Source organism: Protopterus annectens, chromosome 2.part1 (genome assembly GCF_019279795.1).
Source record: "Protopterus annectens isolate FY-2018-M chromosome 2.part1, PAN1.0, whole genome shotgun sequence".
Lineage (NCBI taxonomy): Eukaryota > Metazoa > Chordata > Ceratodontiformes > Protopteridae > Protopterus > Protopterus annectens.
In genome coordinates this window covers 1,727,538,495-1,727,563,105 of record NC_056729.1, presented here as the reverse complement: position 1 = coordinate 1,727,563,105, position 24,611 = coordinate 1,727,538,495, and the positions used below count along the sequence as shown (strand labels likewise).

The window sequence follows — 24,611 nt, the reverse complement described above, 5'->3', positions numbered from 1 at the left end:
TTTTGGGAGTATAATGATTTGGCAGGTTTTAAACATTTCCTTCAGAGCTCTCGGTCAGAAATACTGGATGAGCAAATGGATGCCACTAAGGAAAGGATTATTTTGAGCTGGGATACGGGATTGGAACTGTCTAGACATAGTAAGGCATTATATTAAGTTTAATTCTGTTGGCTGCCAAAACAGCAATTAAAAAAATGAAAACCAACCATATCTGAACTACTGAATATTACAAGGAGATAAAAGAACTGGAAGAGGGATCTTAAGAAAAAGAAAAGGAGCAAATTACATAGAAATAAATGGAAATTATGGGAACAAAGCATGCAAAATAATATTCAGGAAGAGTGAGTCTTAAGGGAAGGCAGGAATTCAGCAATTTACGTAACGTACTGATGACAAGTGATGTATGATTATGTAAATGGAAAAAATGCCAATAAGATTTGTTTTCTTTACTCCTAATGTATGTCTGACTAAACTGCTAAACAAAGGTGTTTATAAAAATACTGAATTTAAAAGCAGAACTGTGACAGGAATGACAAAGTACAGTTGTGTACCTACCATAAATGTAGATGTTAGAGTGTATTCACTGTTGCAGTCATTACACTTGGGTTGAATCCCAAAGCTGAGGCTGGGTGGCTGGGCCTAAATAGAGTTTGGAGTGGCTATGAGGCCCAGCAGAACAGCAGTGGCAAAGCCTGCTCTGGATTTAGAGTAGAGAGGTAAATGGTAGTGCTTTGTAAAAGTGTGCACTGAAGTCCAGGTTGCATCCTCCAAAATGTCCTTGGTTGGTACTCCTCTGAGGAAGGCTGCTGAAATGGCTGCTGCTCTGGTAGAATGTGGCCTAATTCCCTTGGGCACTGATTTGCCATGTTGTGAATAGCAGAAACGAATGCAGTGGCCTATGCATTTTGAAATAGTCTGCTTTGAAATGGCTTTTCCTTGCGAACCTGCAGCATATGCCACTAAGAGTTGCTCAGTCTTTCTGAAGGCTTTAGTTTTGCCCAAGTAAAAGCGTAGTTGTCTGTGTATGTCCAAAGAATGCAGAAGTCTCTCCCCCTTATTCTGTGGGTTTGGATAAAATGCAGGCAAATGTATGGTTTGGTTAAGAGACACACTGGACACTACCTTAGGTATAAATGTCGGGTTTGTCCTTAAAGAAACCCTGTCCTGTTGGAAAATAATAAAAGGTTCCACAGCCATTAGTGCCTGCAACTCAAACTCTTCTTGCTGAAGTTATTGCTAGGGGAAGAGCGGTTTTCCATGACAAGTATTTTATCTCTGCTGTATTGGCTGGCTGAAAAGGAGGCAGTGTGAGTTTTTCCAAGACAAAATTGAGGTCCCATGCAGGTACTGGAGCTCTCCTTGGAGGTCTTATGTTTTTGGCCCCTCTGAGAAACTGTCTTAGCAGTGGATGAGAGAAAATAGGTGGGTCTGTATTGCAATGAGCTGAAATGGCAGAGGCATGGATCTTAACTGATGAGAAGGATAGGCCTTTGTCCAGCATTTCAGTTAGGTATTGCAAAATCTGAGGTATATTTGGTACAAGCGAGTCAATTCCCTGCACTTGGTTCAAAGCACAGAATCTCTTCCATTTTTCTGCATATGATTTTCTGGTGCTGGGCCTTCTGGCCTCCAAAATAACATCCATAACTGCTTTAGAGAGAGGTGTGTTCTGAATGATTACATTATCCGCCATGCAGCCAGATTTAGGGTTCTGAGTTGGCTGTGCAAGATCTGATTGTTCTGTTGAGTCAGCAAATGAGGTATTAGAGGCAATGTCCAGGCTGGGCCTTGAGACAAGCTCTTTAGGATTGGGTACCAGTGCTGGCGTGGCCAGTCTGGGGCAATCAGTATCATTTTTGGCTTCTCTTGTCTGACCTTCATTTTTGGCTTCTCTTGTCTGACCTTTAGGAGTACCTTGGAGAGGAGAGGCAGAGGAGGGAAGGCATATACTGTAAGGGCTTTCCAGCTGAATGAAAGGGCATCCACTTTCCATGCTTGCTTGTGATAAGTCCGAGTGCAGAATCTCTATAGCTGGCAGTTGTGGGGGGAGGCAAATAGATCTATGTCTGGGCATCCCCATTTCCGTTATGTTGAAAATTTGTGGATCTAGTTTCCACTCGTGAGGATCCATGAGGTTTCTGCTTAGTTCATCTGCCAAAGTATTTGTCTTTCCTGGCAGGAATTGTGCTTGCAGATGTACTTGATAAGTCAATGCTGTGTTCCACAAAGTCATGGCTTGTCTGCAGAGGGGGCAGGAATGTGTGCCCCCTTGCTTGTTTATGTACCACATGACTGTAGTATTGTCCTTCTATCAGCAGTTGTCCTGGATGTAGTAGGTCCTTGAAGGCTGTCAGGGCATTTTGTACAGCTAGCATCTCTTTTTGATTGATATGAAGATGCATTTGGTTTGTGGGCCATGTGCCCTGAATACATTTTCCTGCCATGTGCGGCCCCCAGGCATAATCTGATGCATCTGTTGTTAGTGTCTGCCTGGCAGTGGATAAGGTGAATGGCTGTCCCTTGTTGTGGTCACAGGCTTGTGCCCACCACTGAAATTCCTGTTGCAGTCAGGGAATGAGAGTAATTACTGTTTCCAGGCTGTGGCAATGTTGAGTCCAAACACTTTTTAGATACCACTGTAGTTTCCTCATATGCAGTCTTGCATATGGAATTAGTAGAATGCAGGATGCCATGTAGCCCAGAGCCTGCAGAATTTTTCTTGCAGATAACTGGGTCTTTGTTGCCATGTTTTTGAAGTAAGAAGTCAGTTGCCTTTGTTTGTCTGGCGTGAGATAAGCCATCTGGGCAGTTGTATTTAAGCTTGCACCCAGGAATATTATCTCGAGAGGGTACCAGTTTTGATTTCTTTTCGTTTACTGTGTACCCTAGGCAAATTAGTAATATTTTTACAAACGCCAGATGCTGTAGTAGAATGTCTTTGTTCTTTGCTTGAATAAGGCAGTCGTCCAAAGTAGGGATATATTTGAATTCCTCTTGGTCTGCAAAATGCAATTACTGGTGCCAGGCATTTTGTGAAGACCCTGGGTGCAGTAGATAAGCCAAAGGGCAGTGCAGAGAATTGGTAGTGCATTGAGCCAGCTATGAATCTGAGGTATCTTCTGCAAGATTGTCTGATTGGGACATGCAATACATGGGTATGCCTTTTTGAGGTCCAAAGTTACAAGCCAAGCCTTCTTGCCCAGCATGGGCAGAAGCTGCTGCAGAGTCAACATTTTTAATTTTGGGACGTCAAGAAAAGTATTTAGAATAGACAGGTCCAGAATTGGTCTCCGGCTTTGTCCTTTCTTGGTACCAAGAAAAGTCTTGAGTAAAATCCTTGTCCCTGCTTTTGTTGTGGCACTGGCTGGATAGCCCCCCATGTCCATGAGAGATGAAACTTGTTTTTGTGCCTCTTGCCATTGACTGCATGGCAGGTCTGGCATACCTTTTGCCTTTGGAAGTGTGTGAAAGTGGAACCTGTAGCCCTGAGAGACTATATTTAAGACCCATTTGTCCTGGGTGATCTTGTGCCAGTTTTGTGAAAAAAGTGCTAGCTTTCTCCCTAAGGGTGCTGCCAAAAAATAAGTGCTTGGCATTGTCAGAGGGAAGTCATTGACACTGTTTTCTATAAGGCTGTGATTTGTCTTCTCTGCTTTTGGAGGTAGAAGCACCCCATTGTTTGGGCCTGTATGAGCCCTGGGGCTGTTGCCTGCCTCTAGGCCATCTGTATCTGCCTCTTTGTGGCCTGTCTGACACGGGAAAGGACCAATTCTTAGAAGGCCAGTTCCTGCTAAATCTGGGTGGCTGTACCTGTAAGAAATCCTTCACTGTCTGCATATATTTAGCTTTGTCCTCCATTTTCTTCAACACCTCTTCTGCCTTAACACCAAACAAAGTACCATGCTGTAATGGAGCATCCAATAATTTTGCTTTAACATGATTAGGCAGATTCTGTTCCTTTAACCAAGCATGCCTTCTAATAACAGAACCTGTAACAGCGGTCCTGCACGAGGCCTCTAGTGAATCATAGCCACATTGCAAAGTATGTTTTCCCACTTGTTCAGCTGCATGCAATAAATCCTGCAAATCTTTCTCAGAACATTCAGAATTTGTCAACATTTTTTGTTTTAACAAAGACATTAAGTATTGCTTATATTTGAGCATATGAAATTGACAATTTAAAGCCCTTACAACCAAGGTAGCAGAAGTGTAAACTTTTTCCCCCATCTGTCCAAAGCCCTAGAATCTATCTGAGGGGACAGTGTTTTTAGCAGAAGCAGCCTTGACCCATTTGGGACCCTGTGATATAGTTTCTGGGTCAGCAGCAGGGTTTTTGTAAAGAAATTTATGGGAGTCTGGAACCCTGTAGTATCTGTCCGGCTTAACAGGGGCAGGAGGCAAAGAGTCTGGAGACAGGACTCTGAAAAAACATCATCTACCATGTCTAGAACAGGGGGAATTGCAAGAGGTCTGTGTTGAGGAAGTAAAAGAAAGTCTCCAAGTCTTTTCTTGGAATCGGAATAATCCTGGCTCTCCCAGTGGAAATGCTCCCTCATGGTATGCAGGGTTTCCCCAAATGAATAGTTTTCAGGAGGAGAAGCTGAAGGAATAGAATCTTCAGTATCAGAATCCTCATAGTGAGGAACAGAATATCCCTGATCAGAAGAGTAATCAGAGGAAATGGAAACCTGATCAGAGGAATCATATTCAGTGTCTTGCCTAGGCCTCTTATCAGGAGGGAGTTGGAGGCGGCCTGTGGCTCTGAGGTAGCGGGAGTCAGGGGCTGCAAAAGCACCTCACTGAGCACCGGCGAACTGGCGACTGGCCTAGAAGAGGCTTCGTCGTCTGTTTTGGACCGCGGATGCTTGTCCTTGTCTTTATCCTTGCATTTTTTATGAATTCCGGTCGTGGGTTGTTCCGACGGCATTATATAGTTAAACCTTCTACCAAAATAATGCAAAGCAAAATCATACCGACGCTTAATAGTGTATTGGTTAAATCTAGCACAAATCCGACAACTAGCAACGCCGTGGTCAGGGCCTAGGCAAGTAATACAATAAGAATGAAAATCCTTATGAGGTATTTGCTTCCCACAAGAAATACAATTGTTAACTTTTTCTGACATCGGTCTGGAGCAAGAAAAAAGTTTCCCCAACGGGGTACTTAGCTTTACTGAAGATCTCAGGAGTTGGCCAACCGGCACTTGCGAACTGCTTTTGCTTTGGGCACCGCGCGGCAAGAAAGACTGAAGAAAATGGCGTCGGCTGCATCTTTTATACCCCTGGCACACTGAAGGGAAGAGGCGACAGCAACCAACGCTGGACCAGGACTTTGGAAATCAGGCTGACTGAGGGTAGCCTGCCAACAGGATAACCCAAGTGTAATGACTGCAACAGTGAAACACGATGAACATCAACATTATTAAAGAACGGGATGGAGGTGCTTATGTTTTGCATTAGCACAGAAAGGGTTGGGAGGGGAATGGAAGTACAGAGACAGGTTACAAATGGGCATCAGGTGGACATCATAATAAGAAATGGAGACAGTTAACCACTGGTACAGAAATTCACACACAGCTATGCAAACCTCATGGTCTCTTATTTGTAAGAAAGATGCTCATATGTAGGTGTTTGCACACATGTTTCGGTACAGGTCTCTCTCCTGTGACAGACTGATGCTCTTTTCAGGATAATCTTTTCTGCCTTCTCCCCACAGTGTGCAGAAATGCACTAAAGGTTCCACAATAACCCTGAACTGGAAAGAGTGGATATTTGAGAATGAATGAACAAATTTATGCTTCATGTTTCCTATTCACCAATTTTAACTTCTTGTTTATTCAGAATTGTAAAAATGTTTTATATATTACAGGGTCTTGCAAGAAAATAAGAGGCTTCCTTCATATAAATTTAAGAAGTTTGTTTGGACTATGAATTCTGTCATGTCATAACTATGTCATCAAATGACGAGACAGTTAATGCAATTAGTCTACTGAAGTTGCACCTCTTCGAATAAGTACAATTTATAACAAAACTGTAACACACATGGTGCAGAGTAGAAATGTTCTGCAAACATTACCTCTGAGAGTCTCCAACTGCCTTCTGTACAGGAGCACTGAAGAATTCATCACTGAAGAAATCCAGGGAACCACTGAATACAACACGAGCATTATTCCTTGCTTGAAGGCCTGCTATCAGGAGCGTGTTTTTTCCAACAGCATGTGGATACTGTAAAATTGGGAATACAGAAAAAAAGATACTATTGTTATTTACTTTATTAAGGAGAATAAAGTAAAGCAAACTATTAATATTGCTGTAACACTACCAGTTCAGCCACTTCAGAAAGGTAAGAAAAATACATCTGGTATGCCTTGCCTTTTAAGATAACATGCTGGAACCTTGCATGTTTATATTCATTTGTTTACCAGATGAAGTCTCTGGCCACGATTCTCTTCTGAAGAGCATCTGAGCAGCACTGGTCTGATTAACTGAAGTGGTCACTGCTACACAGTATGCAAGTGACAAAAAGGAACAAACCCCTGGACTACCAAAATGAAATGTCCAAGAACCTCATAAGCACAACACTAGCTCATACAGTCGAAATGATCTTCGATTGCCATGACTGCGGCAATGTTTAAAAGATAAGTACCTTTTTTTTTTTGCTCTAGAATGAAAGAATAAATATTTTGTCCTGGGCATGGTATTCCAAGTTAACCCCAAATCAAGCACCAACCTAATACAAATGATCACTTAAAAATGAAGGCAACAAGCAGATCAATGACATATAACCCTGCCCATCAAGCAGATAAATGACATATAACCCTGCCCATCAAGCAGTTCAATGACATATAACCCTGTCCATCAAGCAGATCAAGGACATATAACCCTGCCCATCAAGCAGTTCAATGACTTATAAACACTGTCCATCCCCTCAGATACCTCTTAAACTTAATGTGAACTTACCCAATACAAAATAATTTTCCTCTACGACCACTTCTTTCTCTACATCTACTGACCATCAGCTCCCACAGTTCCAGTCTTTTGACGTACTCAGCGAGAGTCAGTGGTCACTGCTCTGCAGTGCGGGATTACCTTTTCTCACTTCTACTGCTCATGATGAATGCAGGCACAGAGATACAAGTTGCCTACTGGTAAGCTGTTGTCCATACAGCCACAGAGGGTATTCTAAGAGTCCCAACGTTTTCCCACCTTGTGGACCTGGTGTGCACGTCATGTAGACAGGTGACATAATGATAACCTGACAGTATCTCCATCCTCTTCTGCAGGTGCTGAAACCTTACCACAATGCACCTGCACTGTCTTGTGGTCCACCATGTCACCTTGTTTAAACAGTAAACTGTCTGGTACATAATGATAGCCTGACAATATCTTCATCCTCTTCTGCAGGTGCTGAAACCTTACCACAGTGCACCTGCACTGGCTTGTGGTCCACCAAGTCACCGTGTTTAAACACTAAATTGTCCGGTACATAATGATAGCCTGACAATATCTCTGTCCTCTTCTGCAGGTGCTGAAACCTTACCAAAATGCACCTGCACTGTCTTGTGGTCCACCATGTCACTGTGTTTAAACACTAAACTGTCCGGTATGTCCTGCTGCTGTACTGATACCAATGGGCAAGCTACTCATTATTATGCTGTTGTGCTGACCACCCAGCATGCACACCGAGCCACATCACGTTGCTGCACTGATCCAGCATGCACACTGAGCCACATCACGTTGCTGCACTGACCCAGCATGCACACTGAGCCACATCACATTGCTGCACTGACCCAGCATGCACACTGAGCCACATCACGTTGCTGCAATGACCCAAGGTGCACATCGAGCCACATCACGTTGCTGCACTGACCCAGCATGCACACCGAGCCACATCACGTTGCTGCACTGACCCAGTGAGCACACCACGCCACACCATGTTACTGCATTTTCCCTTGCTTCTACAAGTCTATGCAGTAGTGGACTTGGACATATCCCCTCCATACACCTGCAGTAGCAGTGAGGAACAGGCATTGGCCCTTCAAAACCCTCCTCCCCCCTGCAGGCTCCTCCAGTACCCAGGTTCCTAATCAATTTTAGCAAAGTCACAATCAGAATTGATCTATCTAATTTTATTCTTCTTTTGTTGAACAGCCAAGGGAACTGGTCTATGGAACCTTCTCATGACCCATGTGCATTTGCAAACAATTTCTACATAGTTTTGAAATGATTACAGAACAATTAGCTTACATCTCAGACTACATCATAAATAATTTTGAAATGAGTAACAATTTGTTTATATCTCACAATAATAAAGATTACGCATACAAGAAGAAATCTATACAGCAGAAGTACGGCCTTATGGAGTTGCAGAGATTGAATATTTGGCGGCAGTGGAAAAGACTGGGCCTTGGTTAAGTGTGGATCCAGAATGGCAAGCAACACAGTTACACAATGTCCAGTGCTCTCAGTTATCTCAGACACTAAAACTAAAGTTACTATAAGTAATCAAGAGTTTTCCCATTACTGCCAAGCACAATGCTCTGCAGTTACTTACTCTGGCTCAAAATGTTGCTCTGCCATTCGTAATCCATTACAACTTGCAATTTAGGGAGAAAATGAGGTGAGTTCTACTTACTAAATACTGGTGATAGTTGGACTTGGGAGCTGTTTTTTTAAACTTCTGAAAATTTTAGCCAATTTGCATTCACTTATTCAGTAAACTTCTCATGTTAATTGTAGTAATTATAACAAAAAAAAACCCGATCACTGGATTTGTTCCCAATTCTGGCAGTAAGAGGAGGTTGAGATTTATGTCGCCGAGAGTTCTGACAATTCGGTACATGCCTCTCAAATGTTCCTAAAGATTACAGACTGATATTAAGAACTGCATACTTCACATAGTTTGGAAAACTGCACGATTAATAGTTTAAAAAATGTTCCTGACATCGCTGCTCTTCCACCCATTATTTTTAGCTTTCTCTGTATTTCTTGAGCAAAACCGTTGAAAGTAAAAGACAAGATGATCTGCAGCAGCTTCTAGATGTTATTCGACTGCCATTACACTCAAAGCTTTGTAAAACAACTGCTGAGGTCCAGTGTTAGCCATCATTACCAAATATTTCAAACAATGTATTCTGCCATCAAATCACAGCAGTAATACAGTTTCACATACTTATGACGTGTCCATATACATTATAGCTTCATAGGTTCATACTAGGCTATCTGTCCTAGGGCATTTATAAGCCTAGCCAGAGTGTGTTTGGCTTTCGCCACCCATTTTAAATTAATTTTGCTATGCCCTTTTTCGAGGTTAGTATACTGTGCCTCTGTCTAACAGTGACACAGAAGTGATACCTGGGATAAACCTACGATCTCCCATCCACTCATCAAGATTCCTCTTGAAGAGAGAGTCAATGAGGGACTCTGTCTAACCTGGACTGGGATTTTATTCCACAGTGAAGGGAGCCTCAGTGTTATGAATCTGTCTCTCCAGCATGTCCTATTTATTTCAGTGCTGAGGTTCAAGTCTCTCGAGTGTGTAGCTCGATGGGATTTGGATTTTCTGAGGTGCAGCATGTCCATTAATTCCGGGTTGGACATGGCTTTATACGTCAGGCACAGACTGCCTCTGATCAGGCGGTATGCCACTGAGTAGAGCTGGAGTTTCTTTAACCGGGCAGCATATGTCATCTGTTTGAGCCCTTTGATCCTCTTGGTGAGGTACTTTTGGGGTCTTTCCAGTTGCTGTAGGTGTCTGGTAAGGTACATCCCAAAAGGGGCATTGTACTCAATTATGGGCCTAATGAGGGATGAGTAAAGAGGCACGATGACCTCCCCTGATCTAGATGTGAATCCCTTCATGATTAGGTGGGCTATATAAAATGTTCTTCTAACCACTTTGGCCACGTGGTTGTCAAATGAGAGATTGCTATCAACTTGGGTCCCCAGGTCCCTAATTACTTCTTCTGTACTTAATGGATTACCACCTATGTGGTAATTTGTGAGCACTTTGTTTTTGCCAAAGGGGATGACTATACACTTTTTGGCGTTTAGCTTGAGGCCATGGCTCTGGCACCAGTTGTCTGTTTCTATGAGGCCCTTTTGGAGGATGCTTGTGTCGGCTGGAGAGTCTATTATGGCGCCCAGTTTGCAGTCATCTGCGAACTTGGTCAGCCACAGTCCTTTCATGTTGGCCTGTACCTCCGAGAAATATATACCGAACAAGAGAGGTCCCAAGACTGAGCCTTGTGGGACGCCACTTGTAACTGGTTTGGAGTCTGACATGGCTCCAGCAATTCTAACCACGTGGGTTCTGTCCTTGAGCCAGTTTGCAACCCATCTAGTGACATAGGGGTTTATATTTAAGCTGGTGAGCTTATCTATAATGCCCGAGTGGGGTATTGTATCGAAGGCTTTTGCGAGGTCCAGGTAGGCTGTGTGGACTACCTTCCCCTCGTCAATGGCCTTGGTGACCGTTTCAAAGAAATCGACCAGGTTTAAGAGGCAGGATCTGCCCTTAGCAAAGCCGAACTGGGTTGGATCCAGTGTCTGTAGGTCCCCAATATCTTTATTTATGAGGTCCATGATGATCCTTTCCATAGCTTTGCAGACCAAGCTAGTCAGGCTTATGGGGTGATAGTTTCCAGGATCCGTTGAGGCACCACCTTTGTGGTGAGGGAACACTGTTGCTGTACGCCACTCTTTGGGTACATATCCTGTAGTAAGGCTGAGATTGAACAGTAGTTTTATGTTTGGGTTTAGCTCTTCTTGGAGTTCATGTAGGACGCAGCCCGGGACACCGTCTGGTCCCACTGATGCTGTGTTTTTTGCTTTGGAGAGGGCGGCTCTTACCTGAGCATCTGAGATGTCAGGGGGGTAGCACTCTGCTGGGATAAAAACTGACAAGAGTAAAACAGTTTCATGTATTTGTTCAGGAGAGGTTTGTATGCACATTATTAAAAGTTTTACTGGAATGCACACAGTAGGGTTGCAGTACAGGGTCATCCTGATATTCCAGTAAAAGATATACACAGTCTGACAGTTTTTGAATTAAAAGTCAGGGGTAGAACCTGAGAAAAGGACAGCCTGACAAGTCAAGAAGCGGTTATATTTACTTTTGCTGTTGAACAAACTACATGTGATAACACATTTACATTGTTCACTGTGGTTATTTACAAATGTTTGCATATCGGGTGGGAAAATACCTATAAGACGAGCCTACCCCATGTTTCTTGTAGACAGATGTAGGCATATAAAAGTGGCATAAACCCACAGACTGTCAGACACTAATGGAAATAAGTAACCACATCATATCTTGGTAAGATGCGATACTTGTAAACTTAAAGACCAAATTATTTACTGTTTTGTCGTACACAGTGCAATCTTTCTATGGGCCCTATCTCCCAGATCAACCTGCTATATTTTCACTCGGCACAATAATTTCTCCTTCAAGTCAGTTTTCTCTTCACAGTTACTCACTGGCATTCGTGCAAATTCATGATTCTACTGTTTAACTGTTTTTGCTCCGTGTTCCTTAACTTCTGCTATAAAATCAACCAACTGCGAAATTACTCAACTAATAGGTTCATAGTTCATTACTAGGCTAACTGTTTATGCACCCTTACAAGCCAGCCAATATAACCGGATTTTTACCCAATATATGTTCCCCTAGGGGCACGAGGGTAGCATGGATTTGTGATTATGCCTCTAGTATCTTACAGACTACCCCTGTCCAAAAGGCACTACACCCAAGGCGTGAATTTGTGATTCGTCATCCATTTATCTAAACTACAAATGAAGTGGGCCAGGGAAGGGCTCTGCTTAATGAGAAAACGAAGCCTGTTCCAGAGAAAGGGAAATCTCTGAGACGTTTGTCTCTCCAGCATGTTTTGTTTAAGCTGTTGACTAAGGTTAGATCCCTAATCTGGTGACCCTCGTGCTATTTGACTTGTCGATGTGTGTGCTTTGTAGGTCAAACATAGGTCACCCCTTAAGTCGATAAACTAAAAGCCCTATCCCTTTACTCTGTCACCTATTTGTATAGGATATGTTGTTAACACCATGTATTTTCTTTGTGAGGAACCTCTGAGGTCACGTCAGCTGCTGTAAGTGCCTAGCCAAGTACATGACAAATGATGTACTGTACTTGATTATTGGTCTAATGCGGACTGTGTGCAGCAGGACTTTAATTTCCTTGCATCTGGATGCCATACCTCTACTTATAAGTTGTGCCACATAGAAGGGCTTCCTCACCATTGCGGACACATGGCAGTCAAAGTCCAAGCTACTACCTATCTGTGCCATCTAGAGTCTCTGAATCAACTCTTAGGGGTGTGCTACTGACATTGTAATTTGCAGGGGTATTTGACTTTCTAAAGGGCATGATAATGCATTTTTTTGCATTTAGTTTTAGGCCGTATTGCTGGCATCAATCATCTGTCTGATCTAGGCCCTCCAGAAGGAAAACTACATCGCTGGGGGATTCAGTGTTTGTCCCCAGCTTGTAGTCACTGATAAACTGTCAGCTAGAGGCTTTCTACATTAGCCCTGACTTCAAAGTATATTCCGAACAGGAGTTGTCCCAGGAATGAGCCTTGTGGCACACCACTAGTAACTGGCCTCCTGCTGGACCTGGATTCACCCACTTTAACCATGTGTCCCATCTGTAAGCCAATTGGCTATCCATCTAGTGATGTACGGATTTGTGCCCAGTTTTGTGAGTTTATTTATAATACCAGACTGGAAAATTGTGTCAAATGCCTTGGACAGGCCAAGGTAGGTGGGATGGAATGTTTTACCCTCATCCATGGCCTTAGTGACTTTCTTAAAGAAATCCAACAGATTCAGTAGGTATGTTCTGCCCTTGATAAAGACAAATTGGGATGGGTTATTTATTTATTTTATTTATTTATTTTACATTTGTTAACCGGGCTAGTCTAACTGGATATATTTCCATTTTCAGTAGAGGCCCGGGGAGAAAAGCTCCGGCAGTTATACAACTTAGAAAATCATCCACAGGGATTAAAATAAAAATAAAAATAACAATTACAAGTAAATAATGTTTAGAATTAAAAAGTATGCCTTGTAGGAAGTAGTAATAATAGAGTAGGAATTACTCTTTAGGCATATCAAATTAGGAACAACAGTTGGCAAGTCAAACAAGGAGTGAGCATGTAACAATCAATTTAGAGTATAAGTAGTTGAAGTAAGAGTAGTATAAATAAGAATTAACAGGAGGTGAAATTAGAAAAAGAAGAAGAGAGGAAGAAGATTAGTCAGGATTGCTGCAGGGGCATAGCCAGTGAGAATTTAGGTGGTTTTTGAGGTTGTGTTTAAATAGAGGCAAGGAAGAAAGTAATGTTAGTTCATCGGGCAGGAGGTTCCAGATTTTTCCCACTGTGTTAGAAAAAAGAGAGTCTCCAGCCAGGTTGTTAGACTTGCATATACAGACAAGGAGTTTGTTGGAAGAGCGCAGGGAGTTAAGATTTTTGTACTGGAGGATGAGATTGGAGAGTATAGGAGTGTTGTTGGGTTGGTAGAAGATCTTGTGGGCAATGGTGAGTTGGGATACTATCAGTTGGTTTTGAAGTTTCAGATTCAAATAGTGGTGGGTTCTAAAGGGATTGCCAGTTGCAAATCTGGCGATGTTATTATAAGAATTTGTTAGTTTGGTAAGATTAGATTTCTTTAGGTTAGTATATATGGGTGAAGCATACAGAAGAGTTGATATTAAATGAGAGTGAGCAATTTTAGTTCTGGCTATAGGGGTGAGGAAAGGTTTGATCCTGTATAAGGAACCAATTTTTCTATTGACAGTTTTGATAGTGTTATTTATGTGGGTATCAAAAGTAAGGTGATTGTCAATAGTTATTCCGAGCAGTTTGGTGGTTGTATCAGGAAGTATGATAGTGCTGTTATTGGAGGACACAGAGAAATCAATGGGTAAGGTTTTATTGGTGGGTGTAAAGAGGAGGAGCTTAGTTTTTTAGCATTGAGAAGGAGGCATCTCTTAGTAAACCATGTTTCTACTATGTTAAATACATCTTGGGTTAGAGAGTGTAGTTCTGAAGGGGAGTTTGCTGAGCATACTAGGGTAGAATCGTCTGCATATTGAATGCAGGTGGCTTGTGGGAGTGCTAGATGGACGTCATTGATAAATAATGAAAAGAGCAGTGGTCCTAGAATAGAGCCTTGAGGGACTCCGAGGGTTACTGGCTGGAGGGATGATATATTGTTTTGCCAGAGAACTGCTTGTTGCCTATTGCTAAGGTAGGATCTGAACCATTTAACAGTCAGGTGATCGAAGGCAAGGGATTCTAGAGTGCTGATGAGGAGGGCATGGTTGACCATGTCAAAAGCCTTTGAGAGGTCAATAAATAGAGCAGATGAGAGGATATTGTTATTGCGGTTTCTGTTGATGGTATCCATAAAAGATAGTAGAGCAGTTGTGGTACTATGTGATGGCCTAAAGCCATGTTGACAGTTTGCTATTATGTTAAGTTGAGATAAATGGTGTAGTACTTGTTGGTGCATGCATTTTTCCATGATTTTAGATAGAGGAGATAATAGAGCTATTGGTCTGTAATTAGAGTAATCATTTGACTTGCCGCCTTTATGAAGGGGAATATGGGAGATTTTCCAAATGTCAGGAATGATTCCTTCTTTAATGGTTCTGTTAATGAGGATGGATACAGGGTATGCAATTACCTTAGCTGCTTTTTGCAGGTATTCTGATGGTATTTGGTCGGCAGAAGGGGTACTAGGTTTAAGTTTTTGGATGATTTTACAGATGAAAGTAGTAGAGATGGGTTGCAGTTTAAAAGTTGGTAGATAAAATGATCTGGTAGTAGAAGGGCTTGAGGTATCTGGTAATAGTTGACTAGCTAGAGATTGAATGGTCTCTGTAAAGAAGGTATTGAATGAATTGGCAGTTTGAAGGGGGGTGTTAGGATCAGTGTCAAGAGGGGTAGGTGTGTGAGAGCATCCAGGGGAAAGGAGTTTGTTTATACTGGACCAAAACTTTTGGGGATTATTTTGATGAGTTTGCTGTAACTTACAGTAATAGTTCTTTTTGTCCATAAGAATTGCCTTTTTAGTGCAATTTCTCAGTTCCCTGAAGTAATGTTGATCAGAGATATTTTTGTTAGCCCTCCACTTAGCCCAGGATTTGTTTCTTAGTAGAATTTTATGTCTAGTTTCTTTAGAGAGCCAGGGGGCTGGTTTGGATTTCATACGGATAGACCATATAGGTGCATGTTTGTCCAGGATGGATAAAAACGCAGAGTTTAGATATTTTATAGCTTCATCAAGTGGTAGAGTTTTTAAGGGGTTCCAGTTACAGGCACTGAGTTCATTTTGGAATGATTCTTGGTTGAAGTGTTTATTGGAACGTGCAGTCCTAAAAGTAGAGGGTTTAGGCAGATCATGTTTTTGTTTAATAATGTAGGTTAAAGCATGATCACTTAAATCATCTGGGAGAGTGCCTACCTTATAGGCATGTTCATGTCTGTTTATAAGTATCCAGTCTAAGGTACTCTCTTTATTGTTTGGTTTGTTGATTCTGGTTGTAGAGGTGATTGTTTGAGTGAAGACGTGGAGGTTAATGTGAGTGATGGGGTTATCTGCATTAACACTTTTCCAGTCAGTATTAAAATCACCTAGTATTACTGTTTCTTGGGGGTAAGCTGAGGATATCCAGTTAAGTACACCTTCGATAATGGTGATGTTATTGCCAGGTGGTAGGTAGATACAGATAATATATAAAGCTTTATTTTGGTTCATTTGGAGTTTGGTGGCCAGGATTTCAGCATTGCTATCATGAGGTGGGTTACATGGTATTGTGGAGATATGGAATCCATCTTTGAATAGTACTGCTACACCCCCCTCCCTTTTGTCTTATTCGGTCATGTCTAACTATGTTATATCCTTGGGGGGTAACTTTGTTGTCTTTGGTTCCTGGTTTTAACCAAGTTTCTGTCAGGCAAAGGATATCAAAGCAGTGAGTATCTAAAAGGGCATGGAGATAGGCTACTTTATTGTTAAGACTGCGGATATTCAGATGTCCTATTAAGAGTGAGTAGGGGAGTTTAGGTTGGGTAGTAAGGGTAGCAGGATTGGCTGGGCCAGGGTTGGGGTGGATGTCCCCATCTAATAAGGAGACACTGAGGGGTTTTATTTGTAAGTTATATTTTAGAAAAAATAGATATTTATCTTTTGTTATTGTAAGATTGCTATATTTAAAGTGAGAGAGTCGGTGGTATTTGGGTAGTAGATAGGTAAGAGTGGAAGTGATATAGGTGAGATTGCAAGTGAGTATAGAGGTGTATATAGCGGTTTGTTTTTGAGAGTGATTAAAAAAGTAATGGTGCTGTTTTTCGAAGGAAGTGAGGAGGTAGGTAGAGGTGAGGATAGTAGTAAATATAGCTAGGAATATTGGATACATTGGAGTTGAAGTCATATTTACAGACGTGGTTATAAGAAGAGTTAGACAGCAGGTTAAGGTTATATAAAAGAATGGATAAGGTGGGTGTAGATAGGGGGAAATAGTTCAGTTAGTTATTAGAAGAGAGGTATGGTAAAGGTATCGAAGGAGTGGTGCGTTATAGTGTAAATGATGAGCAAGGGTGAGCCTAATAGATAAAATAGGGGGGTAAGTGTGATTGGACGATAGAGGAAGAGGGCATGGCTTAGGAGGTTTAAGTTTAGGAGCAGTGGGGGTGGGTGGGATTTGGGGGTAGGGTAGGGGAGCGGAGTGAGCCCATAGGGCAAACGGAGCGGGTAAACACAAGGAAGCTGACAGCAGGAGAGAGAGGAAGCAATCAGTCAGGAGATAGGTAAGAACAGGGGGAGCTGGGTGGGAAGGTTTAAGCAATATTATGTTAGAGTGAAAGGGAAGCAGGTAGGTATCTGGAACTGGCTGGAGGGTATGACTGATAGTGAGTGTAGAAAGAGAAAAAGTGTTCTAAAGAGTAGTAGTAAGTGGGGAGGAGAGAGAGGGAAGAGAGATAGTAGTTAGGTGAAGACTGCCACCTAGTGGCCAATCCTTACAGTACAGGGAGAGGAGCCACTGCCTCAGTAAAATAGATGAACAGGCAGCACAGATATAAGGAGAAAAGGCACGGGGAGAGGTATGAAAAGGGGTTTTTCAGTTAAAGAGTAGGGGGAGGCTGGTGGGTATACTGGCTGTAGTCCTGCACTAACACCAGGTAAGTGGTCGAGCAAATTCACAAGCCCATTTACATTGCATATAGCAGGATAATTACGTACTTTCTTTCACCCTTTTTATTTCACTTCTAGGAGAAAGGTAGAACTGTTCCTGTAAGGTGTCAGGCAGCGAGGGATGGCAAGGTGACTTGGAAGTAGTCTTGACAAATCCAGTAGGGTAGGGCCAGTACACTAATGTGAAGTGGGAAGTAGGGTTGTTAGGTGGGAGTGAGGAACAGCACGGCCAGGAGCACACAGCAGTCACGATTGGATCCAGGGAGTTAAAGATGTGTTTGGAGGTTTCCTATGTCATTATTTATCAGGTCCATAATTATTATTTCCATGGCCTTGCATACAAGACTAGTCAAACTTGCAGATCTGTAATTTCCTGGATCAGTGGATGGTCCCCCTTTATGTAGAGGGATGACTGCTGCTGTCATCCACTTTACTGGGACCAAGTCAGTCCAGAGTCTGTGGTTACTGGGCCTGATAAGTCCTGAATTAAGCTGTTTGACAGGCAACCTGGTATATCGTAAGGCCCTGCTAGAGCAGTGTTTTTAGCTTTATAGAGCATACTGGAAACCTGTTCTTTGGTGATAATTGGCAGTGGACTGCTGGAGGGTATTTTTTGGGGGGAGAACACCTGAAATCAGCTGAAAGTTCTTCCATTCTCACTGTATTTTCCATGCAGCCAGAATTTTAATATGACTGTGGTACACTATCTCTGCTTGTGCCACAATTTTATGATGACTTGGGTACACACGCACATGCGCACCCACGCACACACAAACACTACTTGTCATACTGGATTCCACTACAGACACATTACTTCCCATTGTTTAACAGCCTGAGTTTTAGTCTCTCAGGCAGGATAGTCATTAAGTACATTTCTCTAGCCTTGCATTAATTCACAAAGGTAATAAGCTTTAGTTAAGCTACATTTAATGTTGCTGCATTTCATAAATCTGTCTCAGAGAGACTGGGTGCCCATCTACTTACATCACTGATGTCTTGTCCCATAACTTCCCAAATGCCTCAGTGCTCTCCCCCTCTCAAAACCATACATTCCAGAATTCCATTCCTTATGTCCACAACCCTATTTCTGAAAAAATACTTTACGAGGTCTTGGAAGGAGTCAGTCCCTACAGTCTGCTGCCGGTGTTCCTCTCCACCCTTCCTCTTCAGAATGGCCTTTTCACATCTCTTGACATGATCCAATGCGTTGTTTCTTCATCTCTGGGTCATGTTCCTTCCCCTTTCTTCCAGCAGCCTTTGAGATAACTGTCCTTTGGATTCACTCTTGAAGCCTTATGTCCTTCCCCTTCAAAGCCTCCAGAACAGGAGTGATGGTGAGGTCTGACCAAGGTCCTAACAGAGTGGAAGCACTGCCTCTTTTTGTACCTGGAATCATCTCACTGGAGATAGTCTAGCATTCGGTTTGCTGCAGCCACTCACTGTTGCTAGTGGCCTGACCCAGGTCAGATTAAGATCCCTCCATATATTTTTCCCCCCATATATTTTTTTGCTCCATACCCCTCAGTCAATACTCCACATCAGAACTGTTGTGACACCTTTCTGTCCACTTGTTCAACCTTTCCAAATACTTTGCTAGAAGCTTCTCTATATTCTCCACTGCTGCATTTAACATCAGCAAAGAAGGTGTACCAGTTATTAACCTTTCCAAATACTTTGCTAGAAGCTTCTCTATATTCTCCACTGCTGCATTTAACATCAGCAAAGAAGCTGTACCAGTTATCAATTTCCAAAGATATGTTCGAGACAAACACTATGAAGAGCACTGGACCAAGGACAGTCCACTGAAGTATTCCACTGGCCACTTCCCTAACTCCTCTCTCCCCACAAACCTCTGTGTCCTACCATTCAGCTGTGATTCTATCCACTTCTTCAGTCCTAAATTGCATTTCCTCACCCCTACAGTTCTTCTAGAGCCCCTCTGTGGGAGATGGGCTCAAAGGCCTTGTTGAACGTCAGGAAGATTAATTATGCTTACTGGGACTCTCCTATTAAGTTTATTGTAACCCAGTCAAAAATCTGGACCAGGCTTGTCTGACAGCTACTTCTGGGCATGAATCAATCTTAGTTGCTGTTCTAGAGATTCCTGTCTTTTAGAAATGCAACCAGCCCTCCCCCAAGGGTTTTCTTCATAGAGATTCCTGTCTTTTAGAAATGCAACCAGCCCTCCCCCCAAGGGTTTTCTTCATAGAGATTCCTGTCTTTTAGAAATGCAACCAGCCCTCCCCAAAGGGTTTTCCTCATAGAGATTCCTGTCTTTTAGAAATGCAACCAGCCCCCCCCCAAGGGTTTTCTTCATAGAGATTCTGGTCTTTTAGAAATGCACCCAGCCCTCCCCCCAGGGGGGTTTCATCATGACCTTCCCAGCCTCTGCTCACAGACCTGCAGGTCCCTAAATCTAAACCCCCCCTTCAATGTCACACTTGCTGTTTTCCAATCCTCTGGTATATCTGCTCTAACCAGTGACCTGTTGAAAATATCTGTCGGGGGGGTGGGGGTGTCTGATAACACACTGGCAAAGTTTCCATGATCTCCAGGAAGCAGCTTCTTTAGTTTGTATGCTTTATTTTATCACCTTAAAGGCAGCCATTTCCCTCTATACTGCCTTCTTTCTTTATCCTGGCATGTTTCACTGATTTCTCATTCTCTCCTGGCTCCCTCCCAGCACGATGTCCATCTCATTTTCCTTGCTGTACTTCTATAGTAATCAGCTCTCTCTTCGTTTTCTGTAATCTCCCTATCTCTGCTCAGCTGAGTCAGCCAGCTTATTAACTTTGTAATTCCAACAGATTTTTTGTTCTTGAATGCCAATGGTTAATACCATGCAACTCACCAATACTATCGAGCAGATATTGGTCAGCAAAATCATATCCCAGCCTATTTTCTTAAGTATATAATTCACTGTAAACTAGCTTCCACTAGTAAAGTCAAAGGCGCATGATTTATGATCTGTTTTGATATTACATCTAGTAATAAGATAACAGCATCATGATATGTGCTAATTACAGACAGTACAACGGGGGGGGGGGGATTGATCTTGGGTAGACCTTGGTTTTGTCACTGTGACATCCAAAAGATGTCATCATCTCTATTACTATTTGATTCAAACTGTTTTGAGTAACATAAGTAACGTTTGAGCATATTTACTTATTTTTTTAGTATTGTTTAAACCCTCCCCCCCCAATAAACCAAGCCTAATGGCTCATCTCCCTGTATCCAAAGGCTTCACTCACCGCTTCCCCCAGCAGCAGAAGCCTTAAGTTAAGAGACCTACAATTGCTCTTCCTGGGAATTCACAATCATCATATTGGCTCCACTGTAAGTCAGTGGTAAGGAGTAGATCAGCTTGCTGGCACAGCTACTTGTTCTCCAGCAGAGCAAAGCCACCGCACTGTGACAGCTCTTCCAAGATCAGCTATATACATCAGCCTTTCATAGGGGAAGCATGCCTCCACGCACCAAGTTCCCCTCTGCTTACTGTGCACATTGCACATGGCAGATCAGGCTTGCTAGAATCAAGCTCCATGCAATTAATTATTTAGTAGTCCCATTAGTTATCACCCATACACCATGCCAGACCCGCATTACCAAGACAAGCGAGCTGGCAATAGCCACTCACTCCTATCCCCTCGTCCAGCTCCTAGCAGTGCCAGAGACTGAACTCTGGTCACCTGTGAAGTAGTTAGGACTTTATCCCTCTGAACCACAGTGCTGGCTGATGTTTAACAGTATTAATATTTGAATAACTAAAACTCACTCGACGATATTTTATTCAGAACTATAATTACACTGTATAAGCAAGTTTTAGTTCTGAATTTTCTTGGCTTCTGACTCGTACAATCCTGCAGAGACTCCTGATAATCTGCACATTATGCTACCACCTGAAATTAAACAGCCAGATCAATGATTAATGTAAATCATACAACACATACCACAGTGTGTGACCCTTTTTTATTATGAGGAGTATCTGCCTTCGTCTCCAGCTTAATTTATGAAACACATTCAACTTTATACAAAATCTTAATGACCTATGTAGATCAACTGGATGAATAAATCTTGGCTAATAAAAAAACAGACGAAACCGAAAACTGCATCTGTTAAATCGATTTGCTTGAAACACTTTTTGCATAAAGAAAAACTTCACACCCCCTAACTATAATTAACAGTGACATAAATCCAGCTGGAGAAGAGAGAAATTTCCCAGAGTTACAGGATCCAGAGCTTCACTGTATCACTTGAGCCTACTAAATCACAACCAAATTGACTCCCATTGAGGCACATCATAAGAGATTAAAAGTCTGCAATGCTGTTCAGTGATGTGGCAGACAGGTGATCCACTGTAACTACTGCTTAATCACAGCTTGAAGACCACAGGTTCATAGGTTGGTACTAGGCTATATCGGCCCTAGGGCCTATAAAAGCCTGGCCGTAACAATTCCCTGGCTATTTCTTCCCACAGTATCTACTTCCCTGGACCCCTGTCTAGCAGGGCGACTGACGTGATCCCTGGGGTGAATTTCCTATCTCCCATCCAATCATCAAGGTTCCTTTTGAAGAGGGCCAAAGAGGCGCTCTGTTTGACATGTATGGGCAGTCTACTCCAGAGTCTGGGGAGTCTCTGGGTCAGGAACCTATCCCTACAGCATGTTTTGTTTATTGTGATGACAAGATTTAGATCCCTGGAGCGTGTGGCTCTGAGGGATTGGGATTTCTTTAAGTGTAGCATGTCCAACAGCTCTGGGTTTGACATGGCCTTGTATGTTAAGGAGAGATCGCCTCTGAGTAGACGATATGTGACAGAGTATAGGTGGAGTTTTTTTTAGACTGTCAGCATAGGGAATCTGTTTTACGCCTGCGATTCCTTTAGTGAGATATTTCTGCAGCCTTTCCAGTTGCTGGAGGTGCCTTGAGAGGTACATACCAAATGAGGCGCTGAATTCTATAATGGGTCTAATGAGGGATGAGTACAGTGGGACAATGACCTCTTTTATTCTGGATGAAAAGCCCTTAGTGATGAGGTGTGCCACATAGGATTACCTGACTGTTGTGGCGATGTGGTTATTGAAGGTGAGACCACTGTCCACCTGTGTCCCTAAGTCTCTTACCACACTTTTGGTGTTTAGTGTACTGCCACCTACGTGGTAATTCACAGGTACATGTTTTTTCCCAAAGGGGATAACTATACATTTCTTGGCATTGAGCTTGAGCCCATGGCTCTGGCACCAAGCATCTGTTTTGGTAAGGCCCTTTTGCAGAATATCCACATCATTTGGGGGTTCAATAATGGCTCCCAGTTTGCAGTCATCTGTGAACTTTGTTAGCTGGAGTCCCTTAGTGTTGGTCTGTACTTCAGAGAAGTAGATGCCAAGAGCGGCCCGAGGACTGAACCCTGAGGTACGCCACTTGTCACTTGTCTGGAGCTGGATTTGAAGTCAGCTAGTCTTACAGTGTGGGTTCTGTCAGTAAGCCAGTTAGCAACCCATTGAGTGAAGTAGGGATTAATGCCAGCTTAGTAAGTTTATCTATGATTCCAGAGTGGGGGATGGTGTCGAAGGCCTTGGCGAGGTCCAGATAGGCTGTGTGGGCCACCTTACCCTTGTCCATGGCTCTGGAGACTGATTCAAAGAAGTCAATCAGGTTCAGGAGACAAGATCAGCCCTTCACGAACCCAAACTCCATGGCCTTGCAGATCAGGCTCGTTAGACTGATGGGGTGGTAGCTCCCAGGATCCAAGGTGGATCCCTCCTTGTGGAGTGGGATAACTGTAGCTGTGCGTCACTCAGTGGGCACAAAGCCTAACGTGAGGCTATGATTAAACATGACACTTGGGTGAGGTGCCAGTTAATTTTGTCGTTCATGTAGTACACAGCCTGGGGATGTCATCTGGACCCATGGATGCTGTATTCTTAGCTTTGGAGAGTGCATTTTGTTACCTGTGTGGCAGTTATTACCGGAATTTGGCAATCTTTCAGTATTGAGATTGGCCCTTTAGGAGGGGAGAGGGGGGCGAAGTTTGCACTGAATCTGCCAGGATATTTGCAATATCCTTGGGATCAGTATATTTAATGCCATTCTGTTGTAGCTCAGATTAGATCTAAGCATTGCCATTTAGATTCTTGACATGGCTATAGAATGCCTTGTGGTTGTCTTTGGAATCTTTGGCAATTTTATTTTCGTAACTACCTTTGGAGGATTTTATGAGGGATCTCAGCTTCTTACTGTGGCTGGTAAGGGAGTTTTTTGCATCCTGGGATTTTCCTCTTTTCTGCAACAGTTTCTTCCTTTTGTTGTAAAGTTTATTTATGGTAAGGGACCACCAGATTGGGTTTCTTTTTTTGGAGGACAGTGTCTTGGTTCTATTGGGGATGGCACTATTCATGCACGAGTCGATGTGCTCGTACAGTGCCTTAGTGTAGGATTCAGCAGTCAAACTTTCAGTTCCCGTCTGATTGGGTGTTGAAGTTTGTCACTTCTGACTTGAGTAGCATGAAGTTGGCTTTGGAGAAGTTTTTTACGGAGGTTTCCTTACTGGGGTGGGGTGGGGGGTGGGATGTGGATGCCAAAGGTGATTAGCTTATGGTCAGACCTGATCAACGACAGGGTGACCATAGGTGTGGAGCATCAATTTCCCATGTTGGTATTGACCAGGTCTAGGATATGACAGCCCATGGTGGGACTCAGGATTAGTTGATACAGGGCTTTGGAATTTATGAATTCCAAGAAACGTTTGGCAAAGGTGTTGGTACATGAGTAGTTTTCCCAGTTAATGGCAGGGTAGTTGAAATCACCCAGTATTAGGGTGTTTGGTTGTATCTTAATATTTACCGGTATGTTTAGAAAGGTGTAGTGAGAATCTTGGGGCATGGTGGGGGATCTGTAGCAAGCTACAATTTGGATTGCAATCTTGCCTAGTGTTAGTTGCACCTGGAGAATTTCAGACGCATTGTGTTGGGGAACTAGCCTTGTGCTGTGAATATCCTTGGTGAATATGGACACTCCTCCACCTTTAGTGTTTCGGTTCTGGTTTGGTGGCCGAAAAGGGTGGTAAGAGTTGCAGCTTGGTATTGTAGGACTGCTCTCTGGAGCCTTGAAAAATTTCTCAGTTACTGCACAGATATCGATGTTCTCCATTTTTAGGAGTGCCTCAAGAGAGTGCATTTTGAGGTTTAGACTTCTAGCATCGAGTAGTATTACCTTCAGATTTTGCATGCTTGTATCTGCTATGGTGGTGGTTTTGTCCTTTGAACTTTGCCTAAAAAGGCACTATAGAGGTGGCAAGAGCCTTAGCCAGTAACCCGAATCCCAGGGGCGACAGGTGCAGACCATCTCTGGCAAAGCATCATGGTCTGTTGATCATATCGTCCCAAGCAGACAGAT

General features: G+C 42.8%; 1 protein-coding gene across 1 annotated transcript in view; it reads right to left on the bottom strand.

The window, feature by feature from the left end:
* Window positions 1-24,611, bottom strand: part of DDOST (dolichyl-diphosphooligosaccharide--protein glycosyltransferase non-catalytic subunit) — a 337,702-nt gene that overhangs the window by 168,375 nt on the left and 144,716 nt on the right. Inside the window, exon 7 of the mRNA XM_044063179.1 lies at window positions 6,076-6,224. Coding sequence (XP_043919114.1) covers window positions 6,076-6,224 — 149 coding nt within the window. The remainder of the gene's footprint in view (window positions 1-6,075; window positions 6,225-24,611) is intronic.